Genomic DNA, 15599 nt, shown 5'->3' with positions numbered 1-15599 from the left:
CTATGCCAGGCTAGATATCAAGGTCAAAGTCAAATATGTGATACTCCATTCCACTGCAGGTCTTGGCAGAGATTTCCAGTGATGTCAGCTACTTGTTTTTTAATAGTAACAGCTGTGATGCACCGCATTTTAAAATTAAAGTTTCAGAAAAGGAGGGGGCACTGCAATCAGCCATCCCATCTTCTCACAGCATCAAAGGAAGTACTTTGACTGATTTCCACATCTACAACTGCTAGATGGAAACCAGACAAAAACAAGCAGGTTTTCAACTATCAAAAGCTCCTGCAAACGTACATGAAAAAGTGAAGTTAACATAACACATAAAGTATGGGTGGTCTGTGGTATACTTTTGCTTAGATGCACAGTTCCGTGAAAGCAGACACCACCAATGCCTTCATACAACCAGTTTCTGTCTTGCCTTCAAAAGGTAAGATTTCTGGACACCATTAGCAGTTGTGGGTTCTTTCAAAGGGTCCTTGTAAAGAAAGACAAGCTTCGTATTTTCCCTCCTCCTCTCACCACAGCAGCCAAAACTGAGGAATACAAACTTCCTAAACACGCTTGAAAATTAAAGCCTCTTGTAAGAGAGCCAAAAAGTTGGAGACCCATCACATTATTTTTCCCCAGCCAAGCACAACAGCAACACTTATAGTTTGAATTTTTCTGAAAGTTTCCAGAAAACATACAGGACTCCTTCCTCAAGAGCTCTCTGTCCTTTTCTAGAAAGTCAGTTGCAACCTAGGTCAGGCAAAGCAACCACTCTTCCCACCCACATTTGTGAAATCTGACCCCCCCCCCTCCCCAAAGCCTCCCATGGTACTTAAGATGAATGTTTAATATATTTCTTAATATCTTCTTTTTCAGTGGGGGGGGGGTGTGGAGAGACAGTTCAAGCAGTTGTGTGTACCCATACACATCAGTTGGGGCTGCTGGCAGGATTTTTATGAGTAATAATAAGTATATCAGCTAATCTAAAGTTTTAACTAACCAGCAGACAGGAAGTTAAGGGCACAACTACTTTTTGTGTGTGCTTTTTAGAGGTTCTGTTCGTTTTGGAATGTCCCTGTGATAGGGAATTTAAGACAAAATATTCAAAATGGCATTTCCACTTAAAAATGAGAAAATACCATGCAATTCAATGAACAAAAGTAATCTCATGCACCCTTCAATAATTCAGAAAGGTATTTATGTCAAAGTTACTGGGAAGGAGAACTTAGTTTTTCCATGAAAAGGTAACTGATTAGCCAATGACACCTATTGCAACACTTAAGCTCACAGCTGTTTGTTTCAGGTGTTTGTGCTTTAATTCATTGCTCATTTCTGTGTATGTTCTGCTTGATTAAATTTTAAAATAAAAATTTAAAATAAATGAATTAAATGGGCAGCCCAATCCGGGGGGGGGGGGGAATCCCCTAATGAAGCCGGCACAGCCCTTGTACTAGCATGGGTGCCCATTTTACCAATACAAAGAACAAATGCGCCGGAGAGGGGCTACTTACGTGGCCAGACGGGCATCCGAAGCCACCATCCTAACCCAGGCCCACTGATGTACAATGCTGTGCCAACATACCTGGGGGTATACCAGGGCTGGGGCCAGGAGGCTGCAGCTGATCTTAGTTGGCTTCCACTGCCCTTCCAGTCCCTGTGTGCTGGTGAACTGACCCTCGGAGATACACCATGTTTTTCATGAAGTATCTCAATATTCCCCTATGGGGGATTGTAGGCGGGGGGTTTTCTGGGTTTCATGTGCCACCAGAAAACCCTTTGGAGAGGACAGGGTGGTGCTAAAGTGGTGCCATCTCCACATGCCCATCAGCTCTGGATGGGGCTGTTAATTTCTCAGTTGAAAGTTAAGTCACTGAAAGATCTTTCACCAGTGAAAAACGCTCATGCAGGTATTTGTTCGGGTGAATAAAGATCTTAGACACCCTGTAGTGTTTTTCTTTAGCAGCTGATTTTTGGAGAACTTTCTCAACAAACACAAACTGTTACAGTGGACAGCACCTTCAAAATGTGAGTGCAACAACATGAATTAAAGGTTCAAAGGGCTAGATAACAATCTGCGGTTTTAAAAATAGAAACGGAAGAAGCTCTTTGCAGTGTCACCCCAATCTTTTAAAATGAGGACAGTCTTGTGGTTAAAGGTTGATAACTTTAGACTGTTGATTTGCTACAGAATGCCTTATAGAGGTATGTGAAAGGCAGGCTGGAAGACATTCACTAAGCTGCTAACTTTCATGACCTTGTATGCAAAGCTAAAATATTGTTAGAACATCTCCAACACAGATTTGTACCAGTTTCCTAATAGCCCCACTGTGCATTTGTTAAGTTTTATGTACGAAAAGCTAGTTCCTGTCTTGGAAATGTCAAGCATTGTACACATAGCAAAAAAAACCAGACAGATAAAGTCATACTTTTACCCTGGACACTTTCCATTATATCATCACTTCACCTTAAAAGATAAAGACAGTCCTGTGTACAAGCACTGGTTAATTATTGATTCAGGTGGTGATGTCACATCACAATGTTTACTAGGTAGACTGCTTACGGGGTAGTTTGGCATTGCCTTTCCCAGTCATGTACCCTTTACCCCCGCATACTGGGCACTCATTTACCAACCTCAGAAGGATCAAAGGCAGAGTCAACCTTGAGACAACCCAGTTTTCAGTGATGTGTACAAGACATATCAAGGTATGTCAATGGTGAATATTTGTCTTAGGAGTTACAGGATAGGAGAACTGTAAAAAAATACTTACTTCTTGTTTGGTAAACCTTGTGGGCAAATGAAGCCATTCATGGGCTGCTCTTTTGGTAATGGCTGGATCAAGGATTCTGATCTGGTTTAGGGAATATATCAGTCTCATCGCTGGTTTTTTCCAAAAGCCACTCGTTCTCTGTTGAACATACAACTTTCCATTAAAATTATGAAGCTGCGACAACTTGCTAAATAATGTAACTGGGAGGTAAAATACATCTTTCTTTCATGTGCACACTTGCACACATGCACACACACACACAAACACCAATCTATCCACATTCTGGAAGAAGCATTGCAAAGGAAAGAAAGCTCACAAAATAAATTGCTCCAAATCAAGATACTTATTTTTTTTCATAGGAACCACATGGCAATAGGACAGAGAACTGAGACACATTCTGATGTTTTTTCCCAAAAGAAAATTAACTCAATCCTTGAATATGAAAATTACAGAGCTTTTTCATGGTTACGTCACATAACGAGAATGTTCAGAAAGACAAGGCAATGTCTTAGAAAGAGATGAAAGTACCACAGAACTGCTTAGAAACATAAAAAGTCCCATTTCATATGCACATGCCTAGGAGAAAACTCCTTGCACGTAAACAGAAATGCTCCTGAAATCTTTCATTACTGTGACACAATTATAGTGATCTAGCATATGTGGGGTAACTTCACCACCTATTTATCTGGGGAAAGGGAATGATCACAAAGCTACATTCTTGGCTTCTGCCAAAATAACCAAGCTGACCTATCAGGTCTTTCTGCAAGTATGCGGACAGAAAAAATGTTCCTTTTTCCTCATATATTTGGTTTAAAGCAGGAAGAAGTCAACCAGACTTTCAGCAGTTTACTAATCAGCCTATTTGTCCAGCTTGATGAAAACCGGATACATTCCACCCTATTTCCTCTTTTGAACTGGGCACAAAAGGGCTGAGTGGCCTATGTAAGCACACATGTAGGCCTCAATTACAATTGTTAGGGTGTGGCTGGCTGAGAGGGTCAGAGTGACTGCCATACTCTGCAGAAGTATTTCACCCTCCATCTCTTCTTGTTGTATCACAGTACCAGGACCAAGGCAGGTAGCACCAGCAGTAGGACCAACTTCCTACCCAAACAAAAGATGGAGGGAGACTCGGTGATCGTTGATACAGAATGAGTTGCTATAGTTAGTTTTGTGGCACTTATAATATTCATTTGTCCAGACTGAAGTGGTGGGCTGGGGATGAGGGAGATTTCCACATTCATTTCACATTTCCACATTCATTTTACATTTCCACGTTCTGCACATCAGAGATAAGAATGTTGATGCGTATCAGCTTGAAGTGGGCAAAAGAGAGCATGTGTGGAACAAGGCTCCAAGGATTCAAGATAACATTTCATGCAAACAGCATCTGTTGTCCAAAACAATGTGGCCAGGGGTATGGGAGAACATCTTTGATTTTAAGAGTATGCACAAATGTATAAAGGTGCATAAAGAAGAGCATAGCATTGTTTGAGATAACAGGAATATATACTGAAGGATTATCTGGGCAAAGATTTTTCCTCAAGGCTACTGGTACAGATGTTTTTGCAGCAATGTACGAGGGAAACAGTAGTGAACTGCAGTGTACCACAGAGGCTTTGAAGGATCAAACCATTTCATTATTCCATTTCAGGGTCATTTTGCCACAAACTGTGGCACCCACAATTTCTGTCTTCTCCAAACAAGATCTTCCTGGCCCTGCTATAAAATCATGCAGAATGTGTGTGCGAAAAATATGCACATGACCTCTCTTGATAGACATACATATATTCACATGCAAAACTGCTTTAGTGAATGCTGCTTTCTGTTCCCTCATCCCTTGCACCACCAAAACAAATTATTCTCACTGTATGGCAGTGATGGCGAACCTTTTTGAGACCGAGTGCCCAAATTGCAACCCAAACCCCACTTATTTATCGCAAAGTGCCAACCCGGCAATTTAACCTGAATGCTGAGGTTTTAGTTCAGAAAAAAAACAGTTGGCTCCCTCTTCCTCTGCCCCACCCGCTCGAGCAGGGACCATCCTGCTCTAGCCTCCAGCAAGTCCTGCTCTGGCCTCTCTAGCATCTCTGCCTCCTCTGCACCCCCCCCCCTCCTCAGGCAGCAGCCACCCAGAGCACAGGCACCAGGCCCACAGGCCGAGTCCTCTCTGCTCACCGCAATGCGCACACATCATGCTCAGTGGCCCAGACCAGCTTAGATGTGTGTGTGGGTGGGTGATTTTCCGCCCCCCACATGATGAACTCTGTGCGTGTGCCCACAGAGAGGGCTCCGAGTGCCACCTCTGGCACCCGTGCCATAGGTTCGCCATCACTGCTGTATGGCAATGTAACCAGGGTGGCAGCAGGCAGAACTAGTACAGAACAGTTCCGGCCTGTGAAAGAGGAGCACACTGGGAAAATAGCGGATGAAACTACTCTTCTTATAGCCTAGTGAAGTTACCCACTATTATAAACTGCAGTTGTATAGAAAGAGATGAGTACTGCATTTCCAAATAAAAAGGAACTGGGGAAACAGCATCTCATGTCAATTCTAAAAATATCAGATGAAGAAATAGTTTAGGATATTTTCCTTACATACTGTACTTTAAAAAAATCTCCAAGAAATCTGAATGGCTTCTATAATTAGGCAAATGTGCATATATTTGGTTGGTTGGCACAGTTTACTCTATTGTTAGTCATAAGAAAAAGAAAACCAATGTCAAGGCAGCTTGCACAGTGGAGTACTACACTAAACTAAACCCTCCTTTTCTTTTCTTTCATAAGAACCGCTCCATCATGGCTGTTTTTTCACAGGCTCAACCAACACATATAACTCATGTAGACCTAGCCTCTAGCTGCATGACCTTGATAGAAATGCCAACAGACCTACCAGTCGTTTCATTTGTTACATTTCCCGCCACTTATTAGTGCCAAGAACTTGGTGTACAGGGCTGTACGTGACCACGGTAAGTCAAAGCAAGGAGAATTAAATCAACTCACAATTAAACCCAGTCCACTTATGACGTCCCAAAGCCATTTTAAATCATGAGGTTTGAAGACAACAAGAACTGCAGTTGTGTTAGGATCATGGTGAACTGGATCTGAAAAAACGGATTCAGGATAAAAAAGCCGGAACGTTGTCCTCCTTCCAACATCTTCCTCATAGCCGATAACAGGGCCGTTATTCATTCTGTTGGATCAAATATATATATTTTTAAAAAGACGCTGGTCATACAATGATAAATCCCATTCTGCTGCAATATAACTAGGTTTGACAGACTCCACTACAGTGCATGGGAATTGTAGGCATAATACTAATAAGCCTAGTCAGATCTTGCCCTTCTATTGTCGTCTTAAGTAATGTTTACACAGTTACTTCTGTTTCACAAAGCACAAGTAACTTGACCTCAGAGGGGCTTGAGAATCCAGAGAAAGGGAAAGGAAGAAACAAAGAAAACAAGCCTCCCCTACAGTTGGAGACCTGCTTGTAATGAAAGTAGGAGAGCATTCAAGTGAGGGGTCAGGGAAAGAATGTTGACAGTATCAGGAAAAAAAATTTCCTGCCGAAAATGGCTAGTTAAAACTAGGTGAACGTCTGTAAACATGCAACTATAGCATCTGTGGTATGCCACCCTGATCAGGAGTCAAGGATATAGAAGTTTTGAGGACCAAGTAGGTTAGCTTCTTCCTCCTCAGCAATCAGATGCCTTTGGAACAAGAATTCCTTCTCCCTGGGGAGGAGGGAGGATTTTTTGTGCGTATTCTCTAGCTTTCCTCATTTTCTTCTTTGTACTTTAATGGGGCGGGGGGTGAGAGAGAGAATGGATTCAGCATGTAAAGCTGTCTTATTCTAGGCCTGTTCAAATGCTAGTAGTGAGCGTGCATACATCTATTTGTAAGAAACAGCCAGTACCCATTCATAAAAGCTTTTTCTCCACTTTTCTCTCTTTGCCCTTTCTCTCACCCCTTTCATTCTTTCTCCCCTTCACTCTCTCACCCCCTCATCTCTCTTCCCTGTTTTTCTCTCTGTGTCTTCCTTCTTTCCTGTTATTATAACTAGGGTTGCTCAGAAACCCCCCTGAATCTACTGCCCCACTGCAATGGAGTCTGGGTGTGGGGAGGCACAATTTCTGTGCTTGCCTTGGGTGCCATTTTCCGTAGCTATGGTCCTGTTCAGAAGTGGTTTGCCAATGCCTGCCTCTGGGTGGGCTGAGAGAGTTCTGAAAGAACTGCAACTAGTCCAAGGTCACCTCAACTACAGGAACTCTTAATGCAAAAGGGATGACTTGTGGTGACTGAGTGGCACAGAAATAAAGACTAGCAAGTTTTGAGATTTATCTATACATTCAACTCAAATTATATTAGAATGGAAGCATATTTTAAGAGCTGGTGTAGCATAATCATTATAGCACCTAAGTCGCCATTCAAACCTGCTCTTATCAGTAACATAAAGGCAATAATAGTCTATATAAGTTGTTCCACTTTCCAAACTGGACTATAAAATGAGAAACTGTTTACCTGATTATCACATCATAGGAGTCAATGGTCTCTCCTAGACGCTTGTTTCGTAGGACACCTCCATTGCCAACAACAACACATTTTTTGCAAAGGGAACTGATGAAACAAGGAGATCAGAATTTATTAAAGTTTTGGATGGAAAAGTATATCACCTTGGAAAAAATAACATCCACTAAAAGCATTGCTAGCATGAATATTCGAAGCAGATAAGTTGACAAGAGATGAAAGAGGTTAAATTTTACAGACGGTGACAATCAATAACCAGGCCGTTACTGGGGATAAGATTCATAGACACAGGTTGTACTTTTAAGGAATTAAGTCTCCTTGTCAAGAGTTCATTTGGGAGTCAGACTGCACAGATATTCTACTTTCAATTGCACTTTCTTAATCTGTTTTTCATGCTTCCCCAAAAGTGCTGAGCCAAAAAGCTCCATGCATCTTGCAGTTGGAGCCTTATTGCAAATAGTTAGAAAACTGTTCTACAACTGGTTTTGAATGGTTTCACTTTAGGAACTGCAGGCACACAGTTAAGAACTGAGTTGTGAACTAACCCTGCGGCCCTTTAATCCTTTGGGAACTCCTCCCAGGAAATATAGTGAGCCTTAACCCAGAATGTTTGAATCTTGTAGGGATCTGTTTGCCTTCTACTCCTGTCTGGATGGGGAGAGGCTGTTGCTTTATATAGATAGGTTTCAATACCTCTTCCTGTACACAGCTAGTAATAATATCCACTTCCCCATGCCACAATTTCACACCAATGGAGAGCAAGCATAAACATCACAACCACAAATGGTAACTTCTTGTGTGTCAGTGTCGATTGATATGTAATATTAACATTTGTAATGTTAACATTTGTTGTTAACTGTTTTGGAAATCTTAGTTGAAATATTACAAAAGAATAAAGTATCTTAATAAACAGAACAAAACAGAACCATTTGTAGACAAGCTGATGAATGGGGAACAAGCAAACCACACCAGTCAATTAATCTGGCCAATAATTAACAGCCAGGAGGTAGGTAGGTAGAGTACGGAACCGCAATAGAGCATCTGCTTTGCATGATGAAGGTCCTAGTTTTAAGACTATAGAATGAAAGAATCTGACTCAGTATAAAACAGCTTCACATATTCCTATGTAGAAACTAAGCAACTAAACAAGAGTAGAATCTAGACTTTTACAATACAAGATTTGCATCTGGAAATATAATACCTATCAAGTAGATTTTCTTTTTATTGAATCCAAGTGTGACCTAGGTATTAATTTGGTTTATCAACTTGCCAGACCCTGAAGATTTCCTCAACTGGTTTATTCCAGGTTCAGCCATGATGAACAAAATAGATCCTGTTCAGTGGGGAAAAGCCTGCCTCTGCACCTTCCTGATACTGCTGCAAAAGCAGCCAGTCAGAGTACAGTCTGGATGAAAACATGGATGAGGTCAGCAGCAAGGCTGTGGCACACACCCATAGCAAAGCCTGCATTCAGTGATGAAGAGGGCACTTGATTAAGTGAAAAATATTGGGCACATTGTCACCTGGAGTAAAATGGGGTAAAAGGGAAAACAAACATATGGAAAAAAATTGTCCCCATGCTTCAGTGACTATTCTGGGAAAGTATAACCAGTATAGGCATCAGGAGACAGGCTTCTTCAAGGCAGACTGTAAATAAATAAATGTCCTTGTTCTACAGAAACAGAACCTGGGGCCAATCCTCTGACAGGTACCTATGGAAATTGCTTCTGAACTTCTAGGGCCTAACTTTAACAGTGGGAGGTGGGTAGATGGGTGCCTTAAGGAGACAGAGTGCTAGAAACAGAACTGAATATATTTAACTCCATCACCCTTTGGATGGGACTTTCCCCATTTTTTTGCAATTCTGTCCTGTATTGAGTGCCTTATGTACATTATCTTTAATATGTTTTCTCTTTTACTTATATTCTGAGAACATCCCGTAATTTCATTGTGCATATTAGCAGACACATTCTGGGATGGTGGCCAGGCACTGTGCAGCCTCAATGCTTCCACAGAGGTTTGTGGCACTGCACCCAGCAAGGACAGAGCCAACCTCCCCCAATAGCTAAGTTCGTATGCAGCATAAAGGGCTGCACCACCTTTTTTGCTGGCCTAAATACATGCCAGCAAAAGGGGACTTTCCCAGGCTGAAACGGCTCAGGAAGCCAACTAAATTAGGCTCCGCCCCCAGGAACATCTCATTGGCACCGGCGCAACTCCTGCACAGGAGGAGCACTGGCTCTGCAACTGCTTCGGAACCCGGATATCATGCAGCAGTCCAGCACCTCAGCAATTGTGTATTTGACCTTGAAATGGTGTAGATATCACTTATACCAGCAGGAAGTAGCATCTACACCAGCACAGAGGTCATACATCTTCAAGTGCTCTTTCACCCCCCACTCAGGATTGCACTGTAAACCTTCCTTCCTTTGAGATATTAACAAACCAGTCTTGATTATATCCAAGGTCAAACCATTCCCCAATATCTTCTTAACCATCCCCAATGCCTGCACCAAAGGCATAACTAGGGTGGGGAGAGCCAGGACCATGCCCTCGATGCAGTTTAAGGGCGGTACCAATGCAGTCCAGAACCCCCCACTAGCCCTGTCCTCATCATCAAACTGTGCCCCACCTTGAACTCAACGTTCATCCCTTACTCCACGTGAAATTTGGGGATGTGCAGTTCAAGGCAGGGCTCAGTCAGATCTAGTTTTAAACTGTCAGCTTTACCTGGAAGCCCACTGTTTAAAGCTGGGCCCAGCCAGATGGAGGCCAGCCTTAAAGAGCAAGCTTTGCCCTAGACAGGTCCAGCTTTATATTGCTGGCTCAATCTCCAAAGTTCACATGACTTCAGAGGTGGAGCTTCAGCCGCAGAGCCAGCAGTATAAAGCTGGACTCAGCCAGGGCAGAGTCTGCAGTTCAAGGCTGGCCTCAGCCTGGCTGGGTCCACCCTTAAACTGCAGGTTTCAGAAGTGGGGCCTGCAGTTTAAAGCAAAATCCAGCTGAGCTCAGCTTTAAATTGTGTGGCTCTCCAATTCCAAGTGGACTTGGGGGGATTAGGAGGCATGCACCTCAGTGCTTGCCCTGGAAGCCATCTTTGGAAGATATGTCCCTGCCCTGCAGTGAAGATATCCTCCTCTTGTCCTCCCGCCATGTATGCTGGGGTTCATCACATTCCTCCCACAACCTCCCACATGGGCCTATTGGCGAGAGAAGCCAAGTTCCCGAGGTTCTTTTAGTTCCACAGATTTCTGTATTTGATATGCCCAAGCTGTATCATAATCAAAGGAATAATTCAGAGCATACTATTCTTTCAGAAACAAATGAACAATGTGCAGTGTGCACAAACCATCTCTGTGTAAATCCCACTTGATGTTTCCCTGGGAAACATAAATAAACAAGATGTAATATGCATATTTGTGGCTGAAGAACAATATTTACATTGATCCTGGAAAAACAAATTTTATTCATCTGGGTAACACTGTAAGTTGCAGAAAGCAGGGAACAGCAAATACTATATGGCAGCTTCTCTAAGTCAAATAGTAGAAGTTAGAATGGAGCATGTTACCTATCTGGGCAATAACCTCCACACAAAGACCCCAACTTCTTCATATCCATTCTGTAACAACAGCAAAACCATGCTGTGTTGACTTTTGTAGTGCACAACCTCTTTTCCTCCCTGATCTGCCAGTGGAATCTGGATATTTTCCTCTGAAGCTAGAATTTTAACATGTTATCTATATTAGAAATTGAGCCATATTCACAATGAAGTAGTACTTGTGGATCCATAGATAGTTGAGACATTTAGCTTCTGTGTTCAAAGCTTGCAGCTTAAGAGTAGCCCAATAGGTTTTGTTAAAAAAAAACAAATCAAGAGGGTCAATTCTTCTACATAAAACTAACTAGTGAAGTCAGCATCAATTTGCATGCGTTCAGCTCTACTCTACAATGAGCAATTCTGTATCATAAACATTGCATTTTTTCAGTGCACTAAACCCAGCTAAAACAGTGGAAGTTTCCAAAATGTTGTACATCAATTCTCAGAGTGAATATGGATAAATAACAGAAACCACCTCACCCATCATCTTCACCAAACAGCTCACAGTGTGGCAATCTTGAAAGTGCCAGTTGAAAATACCTTTCTGTAATACAAATTTAAAAACTTTAAAATATAAATTTAAATCAGAACTTTATTGCAAAAAAAGTCAGCAAAACTTCCTTAAGAGGTTAAAAGAAATTCAGAACTCCATGATACAATTTTTATAGCTAACAAGAAAGTCATCCTGAGGCCATTTACACAGGCAGCCCAATCCCCGGGGGCCAAATACCCCTCTGGAGCTGGCGCACCCTTGCCCCAATGTGAGTACCCATGCCTCAAACACAAGGGGCAATAAAGGGCAATTTACCAGGGCAGTCAGGCACTGCAAGGCTTCGTGGCATCCAACCTAGAAGCATCCTCAGTTGCCCCAGCCTGCCGGGCAAAATGCTGCACCGGCATGGCTAAGGGTGTTTTAAATTAGGAGTTCCACCTTACAAAAGCTGCTTTTATGGTTTGCTTCTTTTCTGCAGGCTATTTCTGAATATCATTTTAAGCTGAAGGATGTCATTTTTTGCCTCTGGCTTTTATGGCTTGCTTTAATGTTGCTGTTCTATTATTTTATTTTACTGTTCTACTTTGTGAGCTGCCTTAAACAAGTCTCTGGAGAGGCAACATAATTAAAAATAAATAAATTCTTAAATCCATATGGTGGGTCTACAGATAGGAATTAGTCATAAGACAGGTGGGAACCAGGAAGGACTTGTAGATGAATTTCCCTCTCCCCCACTACTTCCTCTTTCTCTTCCTCAAAGCCTCAATAGCCTCTCACCATTTCTTGTCTCCTCTCCTTCTCATCTACCAGCCAACCTATCTTTGTTCTCTCCTCCTCTTCAGGTTTCTCTCTTCAGGTTTCTGTCCTACCTAACCCCCAAAACCCTTTACTCAGTGCCAATTGCTAGGGGAAGCTGCACAACGGGAAATCTGCAAGGACTTGCCAAGGGCAGCCATTTTCCCCATCTTAAATTCCCCAAACTATTTCCTCTTTCCTTTTACTTTACAGCCTCATATCCTGAACCTTCCCTGCTTCCTTTTCTCCTCTTCTCCCATTGCTTATCTATCCTTCCATCTTCAGTTATATTTATTATTTGTTTACATCATCTATAGCCTAAATCTCAAACCACTTTATTTCATTCTATCCTCAGAACAATGCTGTAAATAGTGGTGGACTAGGAGTGGAGAATCCTGGGCAGGGGCCCCATACCCAAAGGAGGGAGAGAGAGAAGAGGCAAACTGTGTAACCCTGACCCCCATCACAAAAAGGGGAAGAAAGGAGGAAGGTATAGGCAGTCTATCCAACCAACTGGCCGGGTTTTTAGTAGGGCTGAGGCTGTTTACCCCATCTTAAATAAGCTGAACATTGCTTCCCTCACTGCTTGCAATCTTTTTCACCTCATATGGGGCTGGCATCAGTGTCTACCTCATGTCATGTGAGCTGAACCAGAAGCCAACGTCTCCTTCATCTTGATTCTCATGTGGAGTTTGAGCACAGCAGGCTTTGTCTCCCTTGCCTCACCTCAGGCTGCCTATATATTACCTTTCTTACCTTGCTTGGGTTGGGCCTGGCCACTCAATCAGAGGGGGTAAATGGCCTAGGTGAAGGTGGAAGTCATTGGCCCACTAGGGCAGGGGTCCCCAAACTTTTTAAACAGGGGGCCAGTTCACTGTCCCTCAGACTGTTGGAGGGCCGGACTAAAAAAAACTATGAACAAATTCCTATGCACAAATGATTGTAAAATGTTTGATTTCACCTTTCAGCCTTTCTGTCATGGTCTATTTTTAGGACAGTGACCAAAGTATGTCAAGTACAGGGTGGGCTCCAAATATTGTTGGGGAGGCTGTGGAATACCTTCCCCTGTAAAAAAAAAAGCAGAACTTCCCCAATGAAGCATTCCATCTAACCCAGAATCAGGTATCTTCCTGGGTTCTTCCTCCCTAGCAGCCAGCGAGCGATTCACCAGCCTGGCTGATGCCAATGGGAGTGAGGCGGAACAGAAAGCCTGAGAGCAACACATGGAGTAGCTGAGAGGGAAGGGTGGAGCAGGAGTTGCCACGTGTAAGGTTTCCAACTCTGGGTCAGAAAATTCATGGAGATTTGGGGGTGCCGTCATGTAACTGCAATCAACAGCCGTTGGGGCCGGTTCCTCCTCTCCCTTGAGCCCCCACTGCACATGAATGGAGCCATCGCTGCCATGCCTGGCGGGCCGGATAAATGCCTTCAGGGGGCCACATTTGGCCCCCGGGCCGTAGTTTGGGGACCCCTGCACTAGGGTGTTTCCAGGTGCTCTTAATGTAAGGTAAGTTAGGCTGAGAATGTAAAATTGGCCCGAGCTTTCCAGGGCAGAATGGGGTTCAAGGTCCTAGTCTGAAATTCTAACCACAACACCACACTGATTTTGTGGAGTGGCTGCTCTTAAATAATAACAACAGCCAGAGCTAGGTGAGTCATGCAAGTTGTGTGGTGTCCATGAATCCTGCTGTTTTTGACCCTGATAAATCCTCCCTCAAAGTCTGAACAATCCTGGAAAGAGTCCTGTCCCCTCCCCTCCCCTTTTACTGACAGAAGCAAATCCTGTTGCGGTTGCTTAGGAACATCCAATAAGGGCACCTATTTCTTCAAGCTGCATGTATTCCTTTTATCAGTTGGGATTTTATTTCCTACATCTATTTTTTAAAAACATTTCCGATTTTTCTGCAAACCTGGGGTATTTTTCAAGTTTGTGGAAAGATCTGTTACAGGTCCACTATCCAGATTTGTGTCGTCAGGTTTGGCTGACATGGCTATTAGAATATAGGCAAGGCAATGTCAAATATCACATGTAATGTGCAGAAATCAGAATTCTGCATCCTCTAATTCACTTTTCAGACTTTCGCTCAGTTTTGCAACAGGGTCATTTCTTAACACTTTCAAAAACATCGCTCACCTTAACAATAATGAAACATAACTTTATATATAAGGCTGCACATAATTACTCACCTGCTCTCTTTATTCCATAAGGTAGTTCAATCCTGTGACTTCCATGCAACTCTGACACTTTCAGAAAATTTTCAGCGCACAGGAAAGGATATAATTTATTTACACTTACAAGAGAAAGAAGAAAATAAAGTTAGTCATAATTTTTACCAAATATATGACATGTGCAGACTGGTATATCAGTTGACAAACTATCATAGGGCTTGAATATACAGCGGCATGCACTGGTTACACTATATAGAAAGTGAAAAATAGGAACATCCCATAAGGAAAAACAGAAGTTCAACTAACAGTGTTTTGCTGTGCTAATTCACAACAGGAACCTATCCAATGTGTCTAGGGGTCTAAAGTATAAGTTGCCAAAACTTATCCCAATAAAAGCAAGCAAAATTATTGAACAACTAGAATCAGTAAATAATTTTCAACATATAAACTTGTTTCTCTCTACGCTGATCATAACACCTTTGTCTTACTTGGCTTGGAAAGTTCTTTTTGCTTAGAGCCTCTCACCTTCAAATGAGATATTCACAAAAAGGTAAAAGTTGTGTGGATCCTCCTGTGATGTTTCAGGGTATCTTTCTGGTATCATGAGAAACTCGGGCTTGATTTAAACATGACACTAAGGCAAAGCCTCCCTTGGCCCCTTTGCATGGGATCAAATCTTATTTAAATTAAGGACCTGCCCAAAGTCAGTTTCCACAGCAGGGATTTGTGGCCCTTGTGGGTCATTGCACTAGTATGCTAAGCAAGCATCCTCAGCTGCTATTCAAAGACCACAGAGCAATTCAAATGAGATGCTGAGGTCATCCAAAATTGTATGGTGAAGCTCTATGACTCATCAGTGTCATGTTTAAATTGGGTCCGGGGTTTCCAGGATCTGAAGTGGATTACTGTATGAAGAATACATTCTAAAATGTTCAAGCTATATTAGGCTAGGGGAAGTATGCACCGCAAGTCAATAAAAACTTTCCCTGGCACAAAAAATAAAGCTTAGATGTGCAATTTCAGAAAGCATAATACAGTGGCATATTTTTTCATGATGACAGTTCTTCTTCAAGTCCCAGAATTTTGGATGGGCAAGAATTAACTCATTGAGGAGGGCAATGAATGAGGTCCCTATTGATTAACAGATTTAGGCTTTGTTTGCGTGCGTGCGTGCGTGCGTGCGTGCGTGCGTGCGTGCGTGCGTGCATGTGTGGGTGCAGAGAGGAGACATACAAACAGATTCATTACATCTGGGGATATAG

General features: G+C 42.5%; 1 protein-coding gene across 2 annotated transcripts in view; it reads right to left on the bottom strand.

Annotated features, from left to right (window-relative positions):
* The window catches only part of ST3GAL6 (ST3 beta-galactoside alpha-2,3-sialyltransferase 6), a 69935-nt gene that overhangs the window by 15253 nt on the left and 39083 nt on the right, over window positions 1-15599 (bottom strand). For both annotated transcript variants that reach the window (XM_048493961.1, XM_048493960.1), the window contains exons 4-8: window positions 14356-14459; window positions 11361-11424; window positions 7277-7372; window positions 5759-5948; window positions 2757-2894 (exon numbers count right to left, since the gene is read on the bottom strand). In XM_048493961.1, coding sequence (XP_048349918.1) covers window positions 2757-2894; window positions 5759-5948; window positions 7277-7372; window positions 11361-11424; window positions 14356-14459 — 592 coding nt within the window. The remainder of the gene's footprint in view (window positions 1-2756; window positions 2895-5758; window positions 5949-7276; window positions 7373-11360; window positions 11425-14355; window positions 14460-15599) is intronic.

The sequence above is a fragment of the Sphaerodactylus townsendi genome, linkage group LG04, assembly GCF_021028975.2.
Source record: "Sphaerodactylus townsendi isolate TG3544 linkage group LG04, MPM_Stown_v2.3, whole genome shotgun sequence".
NCBI lineage: Eukaryota > Metazoa > Chordata > Lepidosauria > Squamata > Sphaerodactylidae > Sphaerodactylus > Sphaerodactylus townsendi.
This window is presented reverse-complemented; position numbering and strand designations above follow the sequence as displayed.